Source organism: Parasteatoda tepidariorum, chromosome 5, assembly GCF_043381705.1.
Source record: "Parasteatoda tepidariorum isolate YZ-2023 chromosome 5, CAS_Ptep_4.0, whole genome shotgun sequence".
Classification (NCBI taxonomy): Eukaryota; Metazoa; Arthropoda; class Arachnida; order Araneae; family Theridiidae; genus Parasteatoda; species Parasteatoda tepidariorum.
Genome location: NC_092208.1, coordinates 39262235 through 39278030, shown reverse-complemented (window position 1 = coordinate 39278030; position 15796 = coordinate 39262235). Strand labels below are relative to the sequence as shown.

General features: G+C 25.7%; 1 protein-coding gene across 1 annotated transcript in view; it reads right to left on the bottom strand.

Annotated features, from left to right (window-relative positions):
• The window catches only part of LOC107444610 (leucine-rich repeat-containing protein 45), a 32454-nt gene that overhangs the window by 646 nt on the left and 16012 nt on the right, over positions 1 to 15796 (bottom strand). The window contains exons 11-19 of the mRNA XM_043041077.2: positions 14610 to 14745; positions 12705 to 12782; positions 11487 to 11598; positions 9800 to 9870; positions 7288 to 7380; positions 5477 to 5569; positions 4554 to 4619; positions 1785 to 1892; positions 802 to 949 (exon numbers count right to left, since the gene is read on the bottom strand). Coding sequence (XP_042897011.1) covers positions 802 to 949; positions 1785 to 1892; positions 4554 to 4619; positions 5477 to 5569; positions 7288 to 7380; positions 9800 to 9870; positions 11487 to 11598; positions 12705 to 12782; positions 14610 to 14745 — 905 coding nt within the window. The remainder of the gene's footprint in view (positions 1 to 801; positions 950 to 1784; positions 1893 to 4553; positions 4620 to 5476; positions 5570 to 7287; positions 7381 to 9799; positions 9871 to 11486; positions 11599 to 12704; positions 12783 to 14609; positions 14746 to 15796) is intronic.

Here is a 15796-nt window from a genome sequence, read left to right as displayed (position 1 = left end):
TTCTAGTCATATAAGATTATTAATAAAACATACATTTAACTCCTAAACTAAAGTCTTTCAAATGAATAGACAATCCTGGATAAATTATAAGGCATTCAATAATTTATTTAAATCTGGTGAGCTTTCTTTTTTTATATATATATATATCAACATTGATTCCCATAGAGTTCCTTTTTTGCTTAGCTACATACGTTTTTTAATTAAAAAGTTTTTTTTAAAAACAGTTTCAAAAGGAATGAAATTTTTTTACAATCAATCATTTTTTTCTGGCAATTTTAACAAAAATTTCCAGAATTTTATAAAAGATTTCTCATTAAATCTGATTTACGCTTTTAGTAACTGAGTTTTATGTAAACTTTTAAACATAAAATCAACCATTTATGAAAAGTTTCCTAATTAAACCTGGGATCTCATTAAATCTGGGTTTGCAATAACACACCTTGACTGTATTCTTATAGTAAATTTTAAACTTTTGTCATAAGATAAATACTTACACTTTTTGTAATAAACAAAACACTTTTTGTAAATAAACAATAAAATATCAAACAAATTATTCTATGACAACAGTTTTTAAGTTGGGTGAAGTTTGAAAATTCATTTTTGTGTATTTTTCTAAGAAATGTGAATGCATAATTCTCCCACACTTTACAACTGGGAACAATATGACAAAATATTATTAACAGTTATCATTTTTGCAAAGTCATATAAATTATAAACTGAGATTAATTAACTATACATACAGTGAAATAAAATAATTAAATTGTCTATTTTATAACCATAAACTTTAATTTCATGCTTTACCTTTTATATTTTGTTTCAGAAGATTAGTTGTATCATTAAGCTCTTCTATGTGTAGTTTTGACCTGTCCAGTTCTTCAAGTTGCTCTTTAAACTCTAATTTAGCTTTTGCTATGGCTGCTTCTTTTTCAGCATCTTTTTCTGCAAGTCTCTAAATCAAATTAATTTGCTAATTAATAATTTTTTCAAATATAAGACACTAAGATTTTTTTTTTGAACTATAATTTACAGTTCTCTTTTATTGTGTTAAGTTTCTTCAAATGTGCCAGGGGAGAAAACATACAACTACCGATGTAAAGATTTATTGTGTCAGCATCTCTTTATAAGGGCAATAAACTATAAGTGTTAAGGGATAACATATTTTCACTGTAAAATGAAACATTCAGTATTGTTTGACAAGGTTAAAATAAGATTAAAGAATTTTGCGTAATTGCAAAAATGTTTGACATGGTCAACAAAATAACTACAAGTGTTATGAACTTTTGTTGAGTCGTTGAAAAAAGTACTTTACGAAGACCATTAAAAAATTTAAACTTTTAATAATGTTTTTCTGAGATAATAATTATAATTAGTCATGTATTAGTATAATAATATATATCTAAGAAAATCTTTTTTCTCTATATTAAAAAAAAAAAAAGATTTTTTAAAATATCTTTTACATCAATAATAAATAATCAGCCGAAAAATTTAATAATACTTATATTTATAATAATATGACATTTTTAATAAAATTACAAATTTGAGGTAGCAATGAGTATCAATTTTGATAAACATTTTTAAAGTATTCAGTTTTTATTATCTGAAAAATAATTTTAAATCTGAATTAAATTAATAAATAATTAATTCTAAAAGCAATACTCATGAATGATAAAAATTAATTATAAAAGAATACATTAATCATCATTTAATTTTAAAATAATGCTTTAGTGCAAAATGTAAAACATATTTAGGAATTATAAAAAAATTTAAATAATCAAAATATAAACCTGTTCTAAATACTGCTCACGGTGTTTTTCTTCAGCCAAGGCTAGGTCTAAGGCAGTCAAGTTAGTTTTCAATGTATACATAGATTGTAAATGTTGTTTCAACAGGTCCTAATAGAAATAATAATAATATACTACTAATACTTATTCATGTGAAATAAAGAAATAAACTCCATCAGCAGGAAANGATAAAAAGAATTAATTTAAGCAATTTATGGTCCATCTAACATAAAGGTTTAAGTTGAGTTACTTACTATTAACTTAAAATGACTGTTTTTTAAACTTCTAAGGTAATATGTCATTTTCCCGGCGTTCAAGATTTGGTGAATTTCTATTTTATTTTTTTTCTCGATCAAATGTCAATAAACTACACTGCTGTCTATAAGATATTAATAAGTGTAGCTAAAGAAGTATACAAAAAAAATTTAGATTATTTTAAAGACTTTAAATTTGAAGAAATTTTTTGGTCCGAATTGTCATGTTTCATGAGAATCACCCATATATCAAAAAAATTATTCTATGACAACAGTTTTTAAGTTGGGTGAAGTTTGAAAATTTATTTTTGTGTATTTTTCTAAGAAATGCGAATGCATAATTCTCCCACACTTTACAACTGGAAACAATATGACAAAATATTATTAACAGCTATCATTTTTGCAAAGTCATATAAATTATAAACTGAGATTAATTAACTATACATATAAAATAGTTAAATTGTCTATTTTATAACCATAAACTTTAATTTCATGTTTTACCTTTTATATTTTGTTTCAGAAGATTAGTTGTATCATTAACTTCTATGTGTAGTTTTGACCTGTCCAGTTCTTCAAGTTGCTCTTTAAACTCTAATTTAGCTTTTGCTATGGCTGCTTCTTTTTCAGCATCTTTTTCTGCAAGTCTCTAAATTAAATTAATTTGCTAATTAATAATTTTTTCAAATAAAAGAAACTAAGATTATTTTTAACTATAATTTTCAGTTCTCTTTTATTGTGTTAAGTTTCTTCTAATGTGCCAGGGGGGGGGGGGAAATATCCAACTACCGATGTAAAAATTTATTGTGCTAATTCAGTATCTCTTTATAAGGTCAATAAACTACAAGTGTTAAGGGATAACATATTTTCACTGTAAAATTAAACATTCAGTATTGTTTGACAAGGTTAAAATAAGATTAATGAATTTTGTGTATTACAAAAATGTTTGACATGGTCAACAAAATAACTTCAAGTGTTACTAACTTTTGTTGAGTTGTTGAAAAAAGTACTTTACAAAAACCATTAAAAAATTTAAACTTTTAAAATATTTATCTGAGATAATAATTATAATTAATCATGTATTAGTATAATAATATATATCTAAGAAAATCTTTTTTCTCTATATTAAAAAAAAAGATTTTTTTAAATATTTTTTACATTAATAATAAATAATCAGCCGAAAAATGCAATAATACTTATATTTATAATAATATGACATTTTTAATAAAATTACAAATTTGAAGTAGCAATGAGTATCAATTTTAATAAACATTTTTAAAGTATTCAGTTTTATTATCTGAAAAATAATTTTTAATCTGAATTAAATTAATAAATAATGAATTCTAAAAGCAATACTCATGAATGATAAAAATTAATTATAAAAGAATACATTAATCATCATTTAATTTTAAAATAATGCTTTAGTGCAAAATGTAAAACATATTTAGGAATTATAAAAAAATTTAAATAATCAAAATATAAACCTGTTCTAAATACTGCTCACGGTGTTTTTCTTCAGCCAAGGCTAGGTCTAAGGCAGTCAAGTTAGTTTTCAGTGTATACATAGATTGTAAATGTTGTTTCAACAGGTCCTAATAGAAATAATAATAATATACTACTAATACTTATTCATGTTAAATAAAGAAATAAACTCCATCGGCAGGAAAAAATAACATAATTCGGTTTTGTATTTGGTCTTTTAGCACTAAATTGTTCTTGAAAATAAGACAATATGATACTTAACTATCAAGTACAATTAAAAACATTATTATTCTAAAGTATCACTTGATTTACTTCTCTTTGGTTTTAAGTTAACATTCATGCTTATTATTAAACAGTAACAGGACATAATGATGAGTACATTTCAAAACCGGTGTCTAATAAACCATACAAAGCTTTGGAATTAAATTGATTTTACAAAAAACTGCTAAGAATAAAAATAAATTTTTAAAAAATGGCGTTAAAGAGCCATTAATTCTGAGTTTACAACTATCAATATTCAACTTTAACCTTGTAATTTTGAATCCAACCCAGAAGAGAACTTCTAGATCAAGCTTGGGAGAAAGTATCCTTTGCAAAGGACATTTTGATGGGGGGGTGCTTTTTGCATTTGTGTTAAATGGAGAAGAAAAATTACCTGGGTTAGCCTGACAACAAGGGAATTCCAACCCCAGATCTATCTATCACTGAGGATATTTTATGTCAACATTGTGGCCGGCGTGAGCCGGTAGCAGAATTCAAATCAACCAACCACCGCTGGAATTCAAACCTGGGTGACCTCGCTGGGAGATAAGGGGACAATGTATAGCTCAGATGCATTAAAATATTAATTTATGCTGGTATTTTTCTTTCCTCCGGGACCATTTGACACTGGGAAAAATTTTAAAATGGTCAATCTACATAAAAAAACTAGTGCCATTTAACTATTTATAATTTCTTAATTTTAAAATGAATAGAAAAAAAAACAATTATATTATTATAAAATTTATAAATACATAAGCAGGGAAATTGCTGTACATACTTCTTGATTCTTATTAACATCTTCAAGAATTTTAATTCTTTCTTCCATTTGGGTCTTCAAGATTTCCTAAAAAAAAATAAATTATTCCAACCTAAATATCTAAAAATTTATAATTATTCAGGAAAACATTCTTTATCTATGAATAGCTGTTAGAAATGAAAATATTGTGTGATTATAACTATTTAAACAAACTTTTATAATACATTTGGATTATATTCCACTAGACCACCTACAATTGAGAAATTTTTCTTTGTAAAAGTTGGTTTTTTATGCTATTACACAGTTTACAGAAGTTCAGTGAAAAGAAAATATCATAAATTATTTATTCACTGCTATAATTTAAAAAAATTTACAATTCATAGTAATTTTAACAAGACATTCTTATAAATGCAAACGATTGAAACTAAATAATAATAATTGAAATTAAAATTACTCTTTCTACAGTATAAATTTATAGACATGAATTTCAAAATTAAAAAAAAATAATGGTGTGAAAATGTTTTTTGAAAGAAAGAAAAACTTGAGCAATTATTTCATAAAATCAACTATAACTATAAAAGTATTCTGTACAATTTAATTATTATGTATTTATAAATCATGTCATTTCACTTCAATCAATATTTAAAAAGCAGATACAAACTGTAAATTCTGCTGAAAAATTCTAAAAGATACTGAAAAGAAATTGAAAAATTTTAACATTGAGTGCTGCGTGTCCTTTTTTGTTTTNTTTTTTTTTTTTTTTTTTGTAAACGATCATTAAAAATTAAAATAGCAATAATATAATAGAACAATAATCATTATGCTGTAAACAAGCTAAAAACTTCCATAGAGTCTAAGAAATTTATTGAATGGGGACAAAATAAACAAAATACATTATGGATAAAATGAAGGAAGATAAAAATATATAGACAAATCATTTTTACGTGCTCAGACTTCATTTTCTTTTCAGTCTGATGCAAAATTTCTTCAGCTTTAGATTTCTCAGTTAAAAGTATCACTCTGCTTTCTTTTAATTCCTGCAAGATAAATAGCATTAAAAGTTACTTAACTTTACAAACGATTCCTTTCACTCTTTCACACAAAAATTTAAAAGTACACAAAAATATTTCATAAATTTTTATCAAATGATTTGGGATAACAACACAAACCAAAATTTAAATTTTAGCTCCACTTTTTATTTTACAAAACTGCAAGTGAAAAACTTTCATTAAAAAATTAGTGACCACAAATCAAATTTCAATCAGTGCTGTAAAAGATTTTGTTACATTTTAAAATTTGTGTGCATCTGCATAATTATTAAGTAATAGTAAATAATTATTCACTAATAGTAAATAGTTAAATTGAATAATTAAGAAATAGTAAATAATTATGAAAAGGTTTTGTAATATACGAGGTATAGTTAATATTGTTTTATTTAAATAAACAGTGTTCATTCCTGAGGACAGGTGTTGATGAAACTTGGTATACATTGTATGAATTGCAGGAAAAGAAACCTTACAAAAATAGATAATATTTCCACGGAAATATGCCGCTTTTTGTGTTAGAGAAAGGATGTTAATACATTTGGAGTGATTTAAAAAGCAAATAATCATGAAATTATTTTATACTATGACCATTTCAGAATAAACAACTGGGGAAAATAATTACTAATTTTGAATAGACTGGGTAGCTAGAAATGTGCAGCAAGTTTCAAATGAAACTGAATAGAAAGCAAGTATAAAAGTGGCATACTTGTGTTTACTGTTGAATCTTTTTGTTTTATGATTGAACATATACTTTGATTAAACAAAGTTATATGTCTCCAATTTGTGTACTTTGCTTTTTATCTACATTTTTTTCTTCCTTGGTGGTCAAAATTTGAACCTTTTTTCTAATGGATTAATTATCTGTGTTTCATGTAATGCATATACATCAAAATCCACCAATAAAATGAAATCAGTGTAAGTCAAAAAAAAGGTAGTTTTTATTATAACCACCCTGTACACATATTATTGCATCACATATCTTTAAATTTTTTTAAAAGAAGATTTTGTCTAAAAACAGCATAACAAAAATATTGTGCTCAAGTGTTAACTTAAAGTGTTCTATACTTACAAAATTATATAATCTTACAATTAATTTCTATAATCATCCAATGTTAAGTTAATTAGCCACCTATTTTTTGTTAATATGTGGCTTTAAATGATAATTTAATAATTATAGTCTAATCCTTTAGCAAATAGAAATGTTCAAAATTTCAATCTTTTGATTATTAATGCAATATGTTATAGTATAGAAAGATAAGTGTTAAACAACTAGAAAACAGATCTTACTGCTATGAGTCATAATAGCCTTTATATAAACAAATTTTAAAATTTACCCAACAATATTTGTTAAATGATATAAAAATACTTATAAATGAAGATCCAGCTTTACATCTCAAAAAATTTTCTAAAAATATAACTGACGTGTAAGAAAAATAAGATTTAAAAATGAATGAGCAAAGATCAGAGTAAAGATCAGAAATGGGTAGGAACTTTTATTTATAAAATAATTCAAACATAANACATATATATATATATTCTTATTTAAGACTCTGATGTTATAAAGACGATGACACAAGTGAGTAAAAAGTATAAAAGCAATAACCATTTTATAACAAAGAATTTTAAATTAGTTTTTTATCAAAAAATAATTAAAACATTTACAGGAACTGTTACAATTTTATTTCTTAAAAAGAAAGATATATACATACTTCAGCCAGTTCTGATTTTTGAGTTCCTAACAATAAAATCTTTTGTTGTAAGTTCTTTTCAATTTCTAAGTATTCTTCTCTGAGCTTTGTAAGCTGAAATAAAGAGGAAAATGTGTTTTTTTATAAAACATAGTCACATAATAATGCCATAATAAAACTCTGAGATATTGAAGTTTATTGAAAATAAATGCAATTAGCTAGACTAATTATTTCCTTAACATTACTATTTTGTTTTAAAACACAAAACTGAGATAAATATAAAACTATCACTGGAAAGAAGTGCATATATTTGTTCTAGTTAAAACGTTGTACACAGTTGTTGCTAAGTTTAAATTTCTCTCAATACAGAGATAATTGTGTCAAATTAATTAGTGAAGGTCATATGTTATTTGTTATAAAAGAATTTTATTCATTTTCAAATTCAATATAAATTTCACTGGGGGGGGGGGACAGCTCAATTTCTGATTGCTATAATCCACAACCCCAAAAATTGCTTTCCTAGTTCCTATCAGATTTTTATCTAATTTAAGTCTGCTTCATTTGCTCATTGGATTCTAAGATATTTAAGTCTAGCTTCAAATGACTGCGTGGGGAGAACAGTTTTAAATTCTTTATTGTATTATGGACTTGTAAAGTGTATAAGAACAAAAAAAGGTAATAACATTTTTAAATAAAGCATAGTATCAATATAGATAAAAATAAGGGTAGTATTTCGAGTTTAAAACAAAATTTTGGGTGCAAGGTCACAATCATAAGTAACACAACAGAAGGCTATCTTGAAAATCAAAAAAATTTCCTTATATATATATATAATCTTATTTTATAACCGTCGTTGAACAGTCAACCCAATTTTATGGGTTTATGACTACCAATGTTCAACTTCGTAGCCTTGTAATTTTGAACCCAATCCAGAAGACAAGGGAGCTCCTGGATCTAATATTGGGAGAAATTTGCCTTCGCGGAGGACTTTTCGATAGAGCTAACCCGCATTTGCGTTACATGGGGAGAAAGACCACGAGAACCTCCCACGGTTAGCCTGACAGCAAGGGGACTCTAACCCATGATCCGTCTACCACTGAGAATATTTCATGTCGGCACTGTGGTCGGTGCCATAATTTTGAATTTTGTACCCAATCCTTGCAATTTTGAACCCAATCCAGAAGACAAGGGAACTCCTGTATCAAATATTGGGAGAAATTTGCCTTCGTGGAAGACTTTTTGAAGGAGCTAACCCACATTTGCATTACATGGGGAGGAAGATCACGAGAATCTCCCACAGTTAGCCGGACGGCAAGGGGAGTCTAACACATTATCTGTCTACCACTGAGGATATTTCACGTTGGCACTGCGGTCGGTGCAAGTCGAATCCAGTTTGCTGAATTGAAAAGCGAACGCTCTATCCCCTGAAACATCGCGGCTCTAATATATAGAATTGTAAATTTGGGAGTTAGGAGACACAACAAAGAGAGAATTTAAGGATCTTAGCAACTCTCATTTCTTGATTCTAACCAGTTCTATGTAGTTTTAGGCCAGTTTGTTTATGTTTTTTGTTACCAATGTGAGAAAATAATTCCATTATTTTATGACCACATACATATACATAAACGTTTCATAAAATATATATCATTAACGATTCATAACAGGTGTGGTATTGCTTACTGTGTAAGTAATATTTATTTATTTCATTTTTCAAGTTCCAAAGCATTATTGCCATTATAATTTTTCAATATCTATTACTAATTTGTGTAATTTTATTTAACTACAATCTTGTATGCTTAATTTACTTGACTAATTTGGTTTAATAATTTAACAAATATTATATTATTAATTTTGGTGCATTTGTTTGATTCATTCAACTCTATTTTCCCGTTCGTTTCAAGCAAACTGCAGAAAGCATGGAATTAATTTTGCCTGCATGAATTGCTCATTCTTTGAAGAATCCCTTGTCCCCATTATTCTAATGCCACCTTAAAGATTGAATATTTTTTGTAAAAATACCGAATATTGTCTAGGTTTAACACTCAAGGGCGCTTCTTTCTTTCTTGAAATTTTACTATGCTTAAGGATTGAGCTGATAAGCCATAGAAGAAGAAATGTTCCCTCAGATAAAACAAAAATTATTATGTTTCAAATAAAATTCAAAAAAAATTATAAAAATTATGCACATCATTTGTTAAAATCTTTTACACATGATGCACTAAAATTCATGTGATGTATTCAAAAAGAACTATAGTGAAAAATAATTAGAATAATTTTTAAAATAGCTAAAAAAATTTCTCTTATCAATTCTAAAAAATATGAGTAATAATCTAAAAATTTAAAATTTTTCCAGATTTTTTAAATTGTCTAAATTTTTCAAAACTAAAAGTGTGAAAAAAGACTATGATTTCACCAGAATGTTAAAAAAAAAATTCAAAGAAAAAAATATTCTAACTGAATGATTTACAATAATTAATTTTTAAACAAAATGAATGCAAAAGGTAGTGTGAACCATTTGATAAAATATTCTCACCTCTTTTCGGTGTAACAACTTTTCTTCTCGCAATATTTCAGAATGTTGCTCTTTCAAAAATAGAAGCTGTTCTGAAAATAAAAAAGATCTTCCTTTGTTTGTAATATTAATTGTAGACAAAATAATCAAAAACTTTTAAAGATACTCAAGATAGAATTAGAAATTATACATTAATATATATAATTTATTTATATATATATATATGTATGAACAAAGTTTATGAACATAAATGATTATAAGTCTAAGTGCTGAACAGCACATTTGCATTATTGAAAAAAATATATAACAAATATACAAGAAAACTGATGCTTATTTATAGTAGTGACATAACGTTCCACAGTAAATAAGAGCCTATTATGAAATTACTAAAATACTGTACACAAATAATTAAAAAAACAAAAAAAAATAGTAAAAATGTATTATAAAATAAAACTTTTCTTTACAGTCTTCCATACTTTTCAATTAAAATTAAATTAATAAACACATGGAAAAAAAAATTTCCGAAACAAGAGCAGAAATTTCTGCGTTGATGCCAGTTTCAAGGAATGAAAATTTTATCATTGAAATATTGTATAACTATATTAAAATTATCATTAATAAAATCATATTTTTTTCAAAATATTTAATACAACAGATTGATTAATTGATTGAAAAGCCTTTTAAGATTAGACACGCATGGCAAATCTTTTTAAAAGAACAAAACATTCTGATAAGTAAAAACCAGAACTGTATCCTTATTTTACATGATTTTACAGAAGAGCAGTAATGTCCTTTATATTTGCTGTTCTATTTAATTGATAGAATATATTTTTATTACTATCTTGTTCTATTTTATATTCATATAACCACTAAAAGTCTGCTGAAAAAATTATTGTTGTCTTATGTCATACTGACTTAATACTAAATAATTAAAAATACTTGTCAATACTGACAATATTTTTAAGGCAAAGTACACTTCTTCGCGTTTCCCAGTGGCGCTACCTATGGCCAAGAATTTAACTTCTGCCACACACATACATCACAGCCCGTTTTACAGGAGAACGCCTTCACACACCATCATCCTACGATCATAATTTTGAACTGAACTAGAACATGATTAATCTCTGATCCAGTACCCTCAGAGGTATTGATTTGTTATAGGACCTTGAAGGACTTTGCGACCCCAATAAATTTAGAATGAACCAGTCACCATTTTGTCTTCGACCAGCATAGATCGAACTCATTACCTCTTGGACATGGGATTAACGCCCTACCAACCAGGCTATCCTGGTTGATTAAAAAAATATTTTGCATTACTTGAGTATCACAGTTGAAAAAAGAAGTCAAGAGAAAACACGACTCTGTGACAAAATAGTTTGGGAAAAAAGAATACAAATTAACTAAAAAAATATTAATATCAGAACTGCAAAGAATTCTAAAAACTGAGAAACTGTTTGAATTAAGAAGTTAAAAATGTTATTAGATATTAATTTGTTTCAGTTCAACAGTAACAATAAAAGCATTTAATAAAAAAATTTCAATTCGTCATATTGAGAAAAAAATATGTGCCCCAGTAATTTATAAAAAAAAATCTAATTGATGCATTTAATTTTATTCTAATAACTGATTTTTACTATTTCTTTTATGAAAGAAAAGAACAAATGTTGATAATAATTTACAGTTGAAAAAAAAATGAAAAATTGTATACCTTCATAAGCATCATGTTCAGTTTTAAATTGTGTATCAAGTTTTTTAACAGTAGTTTGCAATTTAGCAATCTTCTCTTCATGATGTAATTGTAAGTTTTTTAAATCATGAATCTAAAAAGGGGTAAAAACAATTATTTAAGTGCAAAAAAAACGAATTACAACGAGAACAAATAAAAAATGTACTCTTATAAAAACATTTACATGCATAATTAAAAAAGAGAAATTAAAAAAAATTTAAAAACTGTAATATGAAAAAATATTTTTAAACAATTTAGTAATAAGTTTATTTTAAGATAATTTTTTTTTAAATTCTTTTAGGTTCTAAAGAGTGAAGCTTGTGGAAAAATAGGCAAGGTAGGTTGATAATTTATAAATATGGATATTACATTATTCATTAAAGAATGCATCAACCTTCAGACCAATAGTATAATTCCAGGTGAAAGTCGATTGAAATCACACTATTTTCTATGAAAAAATTAATCAAATTTAGAAAGAAGTGATTGCTAGTGGGGTATGCCTGGTAAATGTGGATAATAATGAAGTTCTGATTTCAATTCCCGTAATTTTACCATGGTCATTTGTGAATAGTGTAATCTAGGAATGTCATGCAATAAGATAAGACCTAATTTGTAAACCAATTTAGATTGTTTTTCTTAAGTTCTTCCATCATTTTTTTCAATTCTTGCACTATATTTCTAATGTGGTAGTCTGAGANTTAAGTTAAAATATTTTGTGAAGGGTCCGTTTTTAAGTTAAAATATTTTGTGAAGGGTCCGTTTTTATGAAAAGATATTTTGTGAAGGGTCCGTTAACGGACCCAAAGTTCTTCTAAACAGACCCCTGCCTCCTATTTTAGGCACATTTGCAAGGTGAGAGAGGTGCAACCAAACAGGAAAATTTCATAATTTCTCTACCCCCCCAAAAAAATGAATGATAAAATATTAACTGTTAAATTTGGCAACATTACTAACTTCAAATTTCATCTTTGACAACTTAATAATTTTACCATAATTATTCACTACAATAATGTTTATAGTTTTTAAAAAATATTCTTAAAAAAAATATTTTTGATAATTTTGACTTGTTTTGTTTAGTTACAAATAATTTTTCAATAAAAATTTGAAAATTGTATGTTACAAATTTAAAAATTGGATAATAAAAATTTAAGAAATTTACAATTTTTAAATTCTACAATAAAGTATTTTATCTTTGCGTACCTGATTTTTAAAAAATGAATTTTCCTGTTTAAGAGAACCTATTTCTTTCTGCAGCCTTTCCTCTAATTCTTCTTTCATCTAAGAGAGAAAATAAGTATATGAAATTGTTAAATAATTTTATACATCCTCAAATATAAAATTCTACATGAAACCCTACTTCCTTTAAACAAACATTCATACACATGAAGTTATAATTTATTACTTTTTTAAAGTTAAAGAAAAATGGAAACTTCTACAATTTAAATATTTAAAAAGATTATTAAATTATTTCTTATTCAAATGCAGTTAAAACCTTGTAAAATAAAAAGCAAACAAGAATAAGTAGGAATAAAAGACTATAGCATACATGAAAAATACTAATAATAATTTGTAAGTTTTATTAAACAATTGCTAAAAAAGTACCGTATATTCCGGCGTATAACGCGCCCCGGCGTATAACGCGCACCCGTAATTTCTAATAACTTTTTTTAAATTTTAAGATATACTCTTCGTATAACGCGCATGAAAATTCGGATTGTACATGTGCAATATCTCGTCTAGTATCAATAGAAAACCAGAAAGCCTTTTAGTGTGGGACATGTTTAGGTCCCACCTTACAGATAATACAAAAAAATTGTTGAAAGAATGTAACACCGATATGGCAGTTATTCCGGGCGGATTGACACCATTAGTTCAGCCATTGGACGTCTGCTTAAACAAACCATTTAAAGCCAATTTAAAAAAACAGTGGAACACTTGGATGTTGGAGGGCGAGAAAACCTTTACGAAAGGAGGACATATGCGTCATGCAAGTTTGGAAACAGTGTGCGAATGGATATTAAAAGCATGGGATGAAATTAAGCCTGAGATGGTTAGAAAATCATTAAAAAAATGCAGCATTTCAAATAATCTGGACGGATCAGAAGATGACTGTTTATTCATGGATGAGGGTAACACAGATGATGAAGACGAAACAGATTGTGATGACGCGCCTGAAGAAATAACGAAAGACGAATATAATGAACTATTTATGTAATAACGAAAATCAATAAAGTATATAGGTATGTTATTTCTTTAAAATAAAAGTATTTTTCTATATTTAAATTTTTTTAGTCTATAATTTTTTATATTCGGCGTATACCGCGCACCCGTAAATTCCAATGTTATTTTTTGCATTAAAAGTGCGCGTTATACGCCAGAATATACGGTAACCAGAACTTAAAATGACATTCAATAAAAGAAAGTTATTTTCTACAACAAAAACTTCCAGCAATAACCATTAAAAAAATTGTTGGTGACAACTATTTATCAATTATCCTGAGGACAAAATATGTCAGATTCAAGAAAAAAGATTATTCTACATGAAATATCCTTTAATAGAGGGTTTATTTTAAAATGTGAGACAATAAAGTTCCAAGAATGCTGTTCAAAATGAAGTCAAACATTCCAAATTTAAGAATAGCAAAATTTGAAATTAAAAATGAATGAAAAATAAATCCAGCTAGGCTAATGATTATGAATAGGACTGAATTTTCAGTGTAACTGCAACTTCTAAAAGTTTTGAACTAAATGAGGTCATAAAAAACTATTCTTAAAAAAAAAATGAATTTATTTTAAAATGTGAAATAGAAAAGAACATAACTATGTTCAAATTTTAGTTAAAATTAGGATTAATATTTTGTTAACTTCCATTAATTATGATAATAGATATAATATTTTTAAAACATTATTCTAAAGTTACTTAAAATTTTAAAAACATCAAATTAAATTTTTTATGTATTTTGTTCATTACGTTTATATTTTATTTATTTGTTATTTTATTTTAAATTATTTGAATTAATAAGAAAATTTTTTTAATTAAATTTTAAATTTATTTTTAAAAAAATTAAAACCATTCAATTGCAATTGTAAAGAAAATATGTATACTTTTCTTTCTTTGCATAAAATTTTTTCATACTCTTCAAGATGTTCTTTGTTTCTAATTTCCAATTCATTTAATGAAAGAGCAAATTTATTTCGTTCTTCAACTGTTATAGATAGACTCTTCTCCAATTCGTTCACCCTAAAAAAAGAGTTTCAACTCGAAATAAATTAAAGCTACTAAAGGACAAAATTTCAAAAGATTAAAATACAATTTGAACTAAAAAATAATGCACAACAACAAATTAAATATTTAACAAATTTAAGTTTAATTATGTATATGAAAATTATTAGTCAGAGGTACTATATCTACTCAAGATTAATATGACGCAACAAATAATAAAATATTCAAAAAATTAATACGAACACTTCAAATTTAATACATAAAAACTATTATTATACAGTATGATATACATTAAAGATAAAAATTAACTGATAAATTCTGAAAACTAATAATGTCATTTTTTAGAAAAAAATTAAATAGAATGAAAATTTTACCAGCATATAAAATATAACAGAAAAATTAGAAACTCAGAAATTATAAAGATACAACATACTATTAGACACACAAGTTAAAAAGGTAAAAAGCAGCTGTTCAATGCTTTGGAAAAATAACTTGCACTAAAATAAATTAGCTACTAAAGGACAAGTTTTAAAAAGAATAAAATACAATTTGAGCTAAGAAAAAACACACAATAACAGATTAATAATTTAACAAATTTAAGCTTAGTAATATAAATAAAAATTATCATTCTGAGTATCTAGAATCAAAGTATCCACTACTTCTTCTACTAAAGATTAATATAAACTATCAAATAAAAAAATATTCAAAAAATTAATAATAACATATCAAATTTTCCAAAAAGATTTTACTTATAATTATTAATAATGCATAAAAACTATTATTTTGTAGTACAATATACATTAAAGATTACTATTAACTAATAAATAATGAAAACTAATAATAATATTTTTTTTAGAAAAAGAATGAAATAAAATGAAAATTTTACCAGCAAATACAATAGAAAAATCATTTACTCAGAAATTATAAAGATACAACAAACTATTAGAAATACACAAGTTAAAAAGCAGCTGTTTGATGTAACAGAAAAATATTTTTTTATAAAGTTACTTCTTTCACTTTATGTCAGTGATTATAAGTAAAACTCGCTACAAAATTCAGGTTCAGTAAA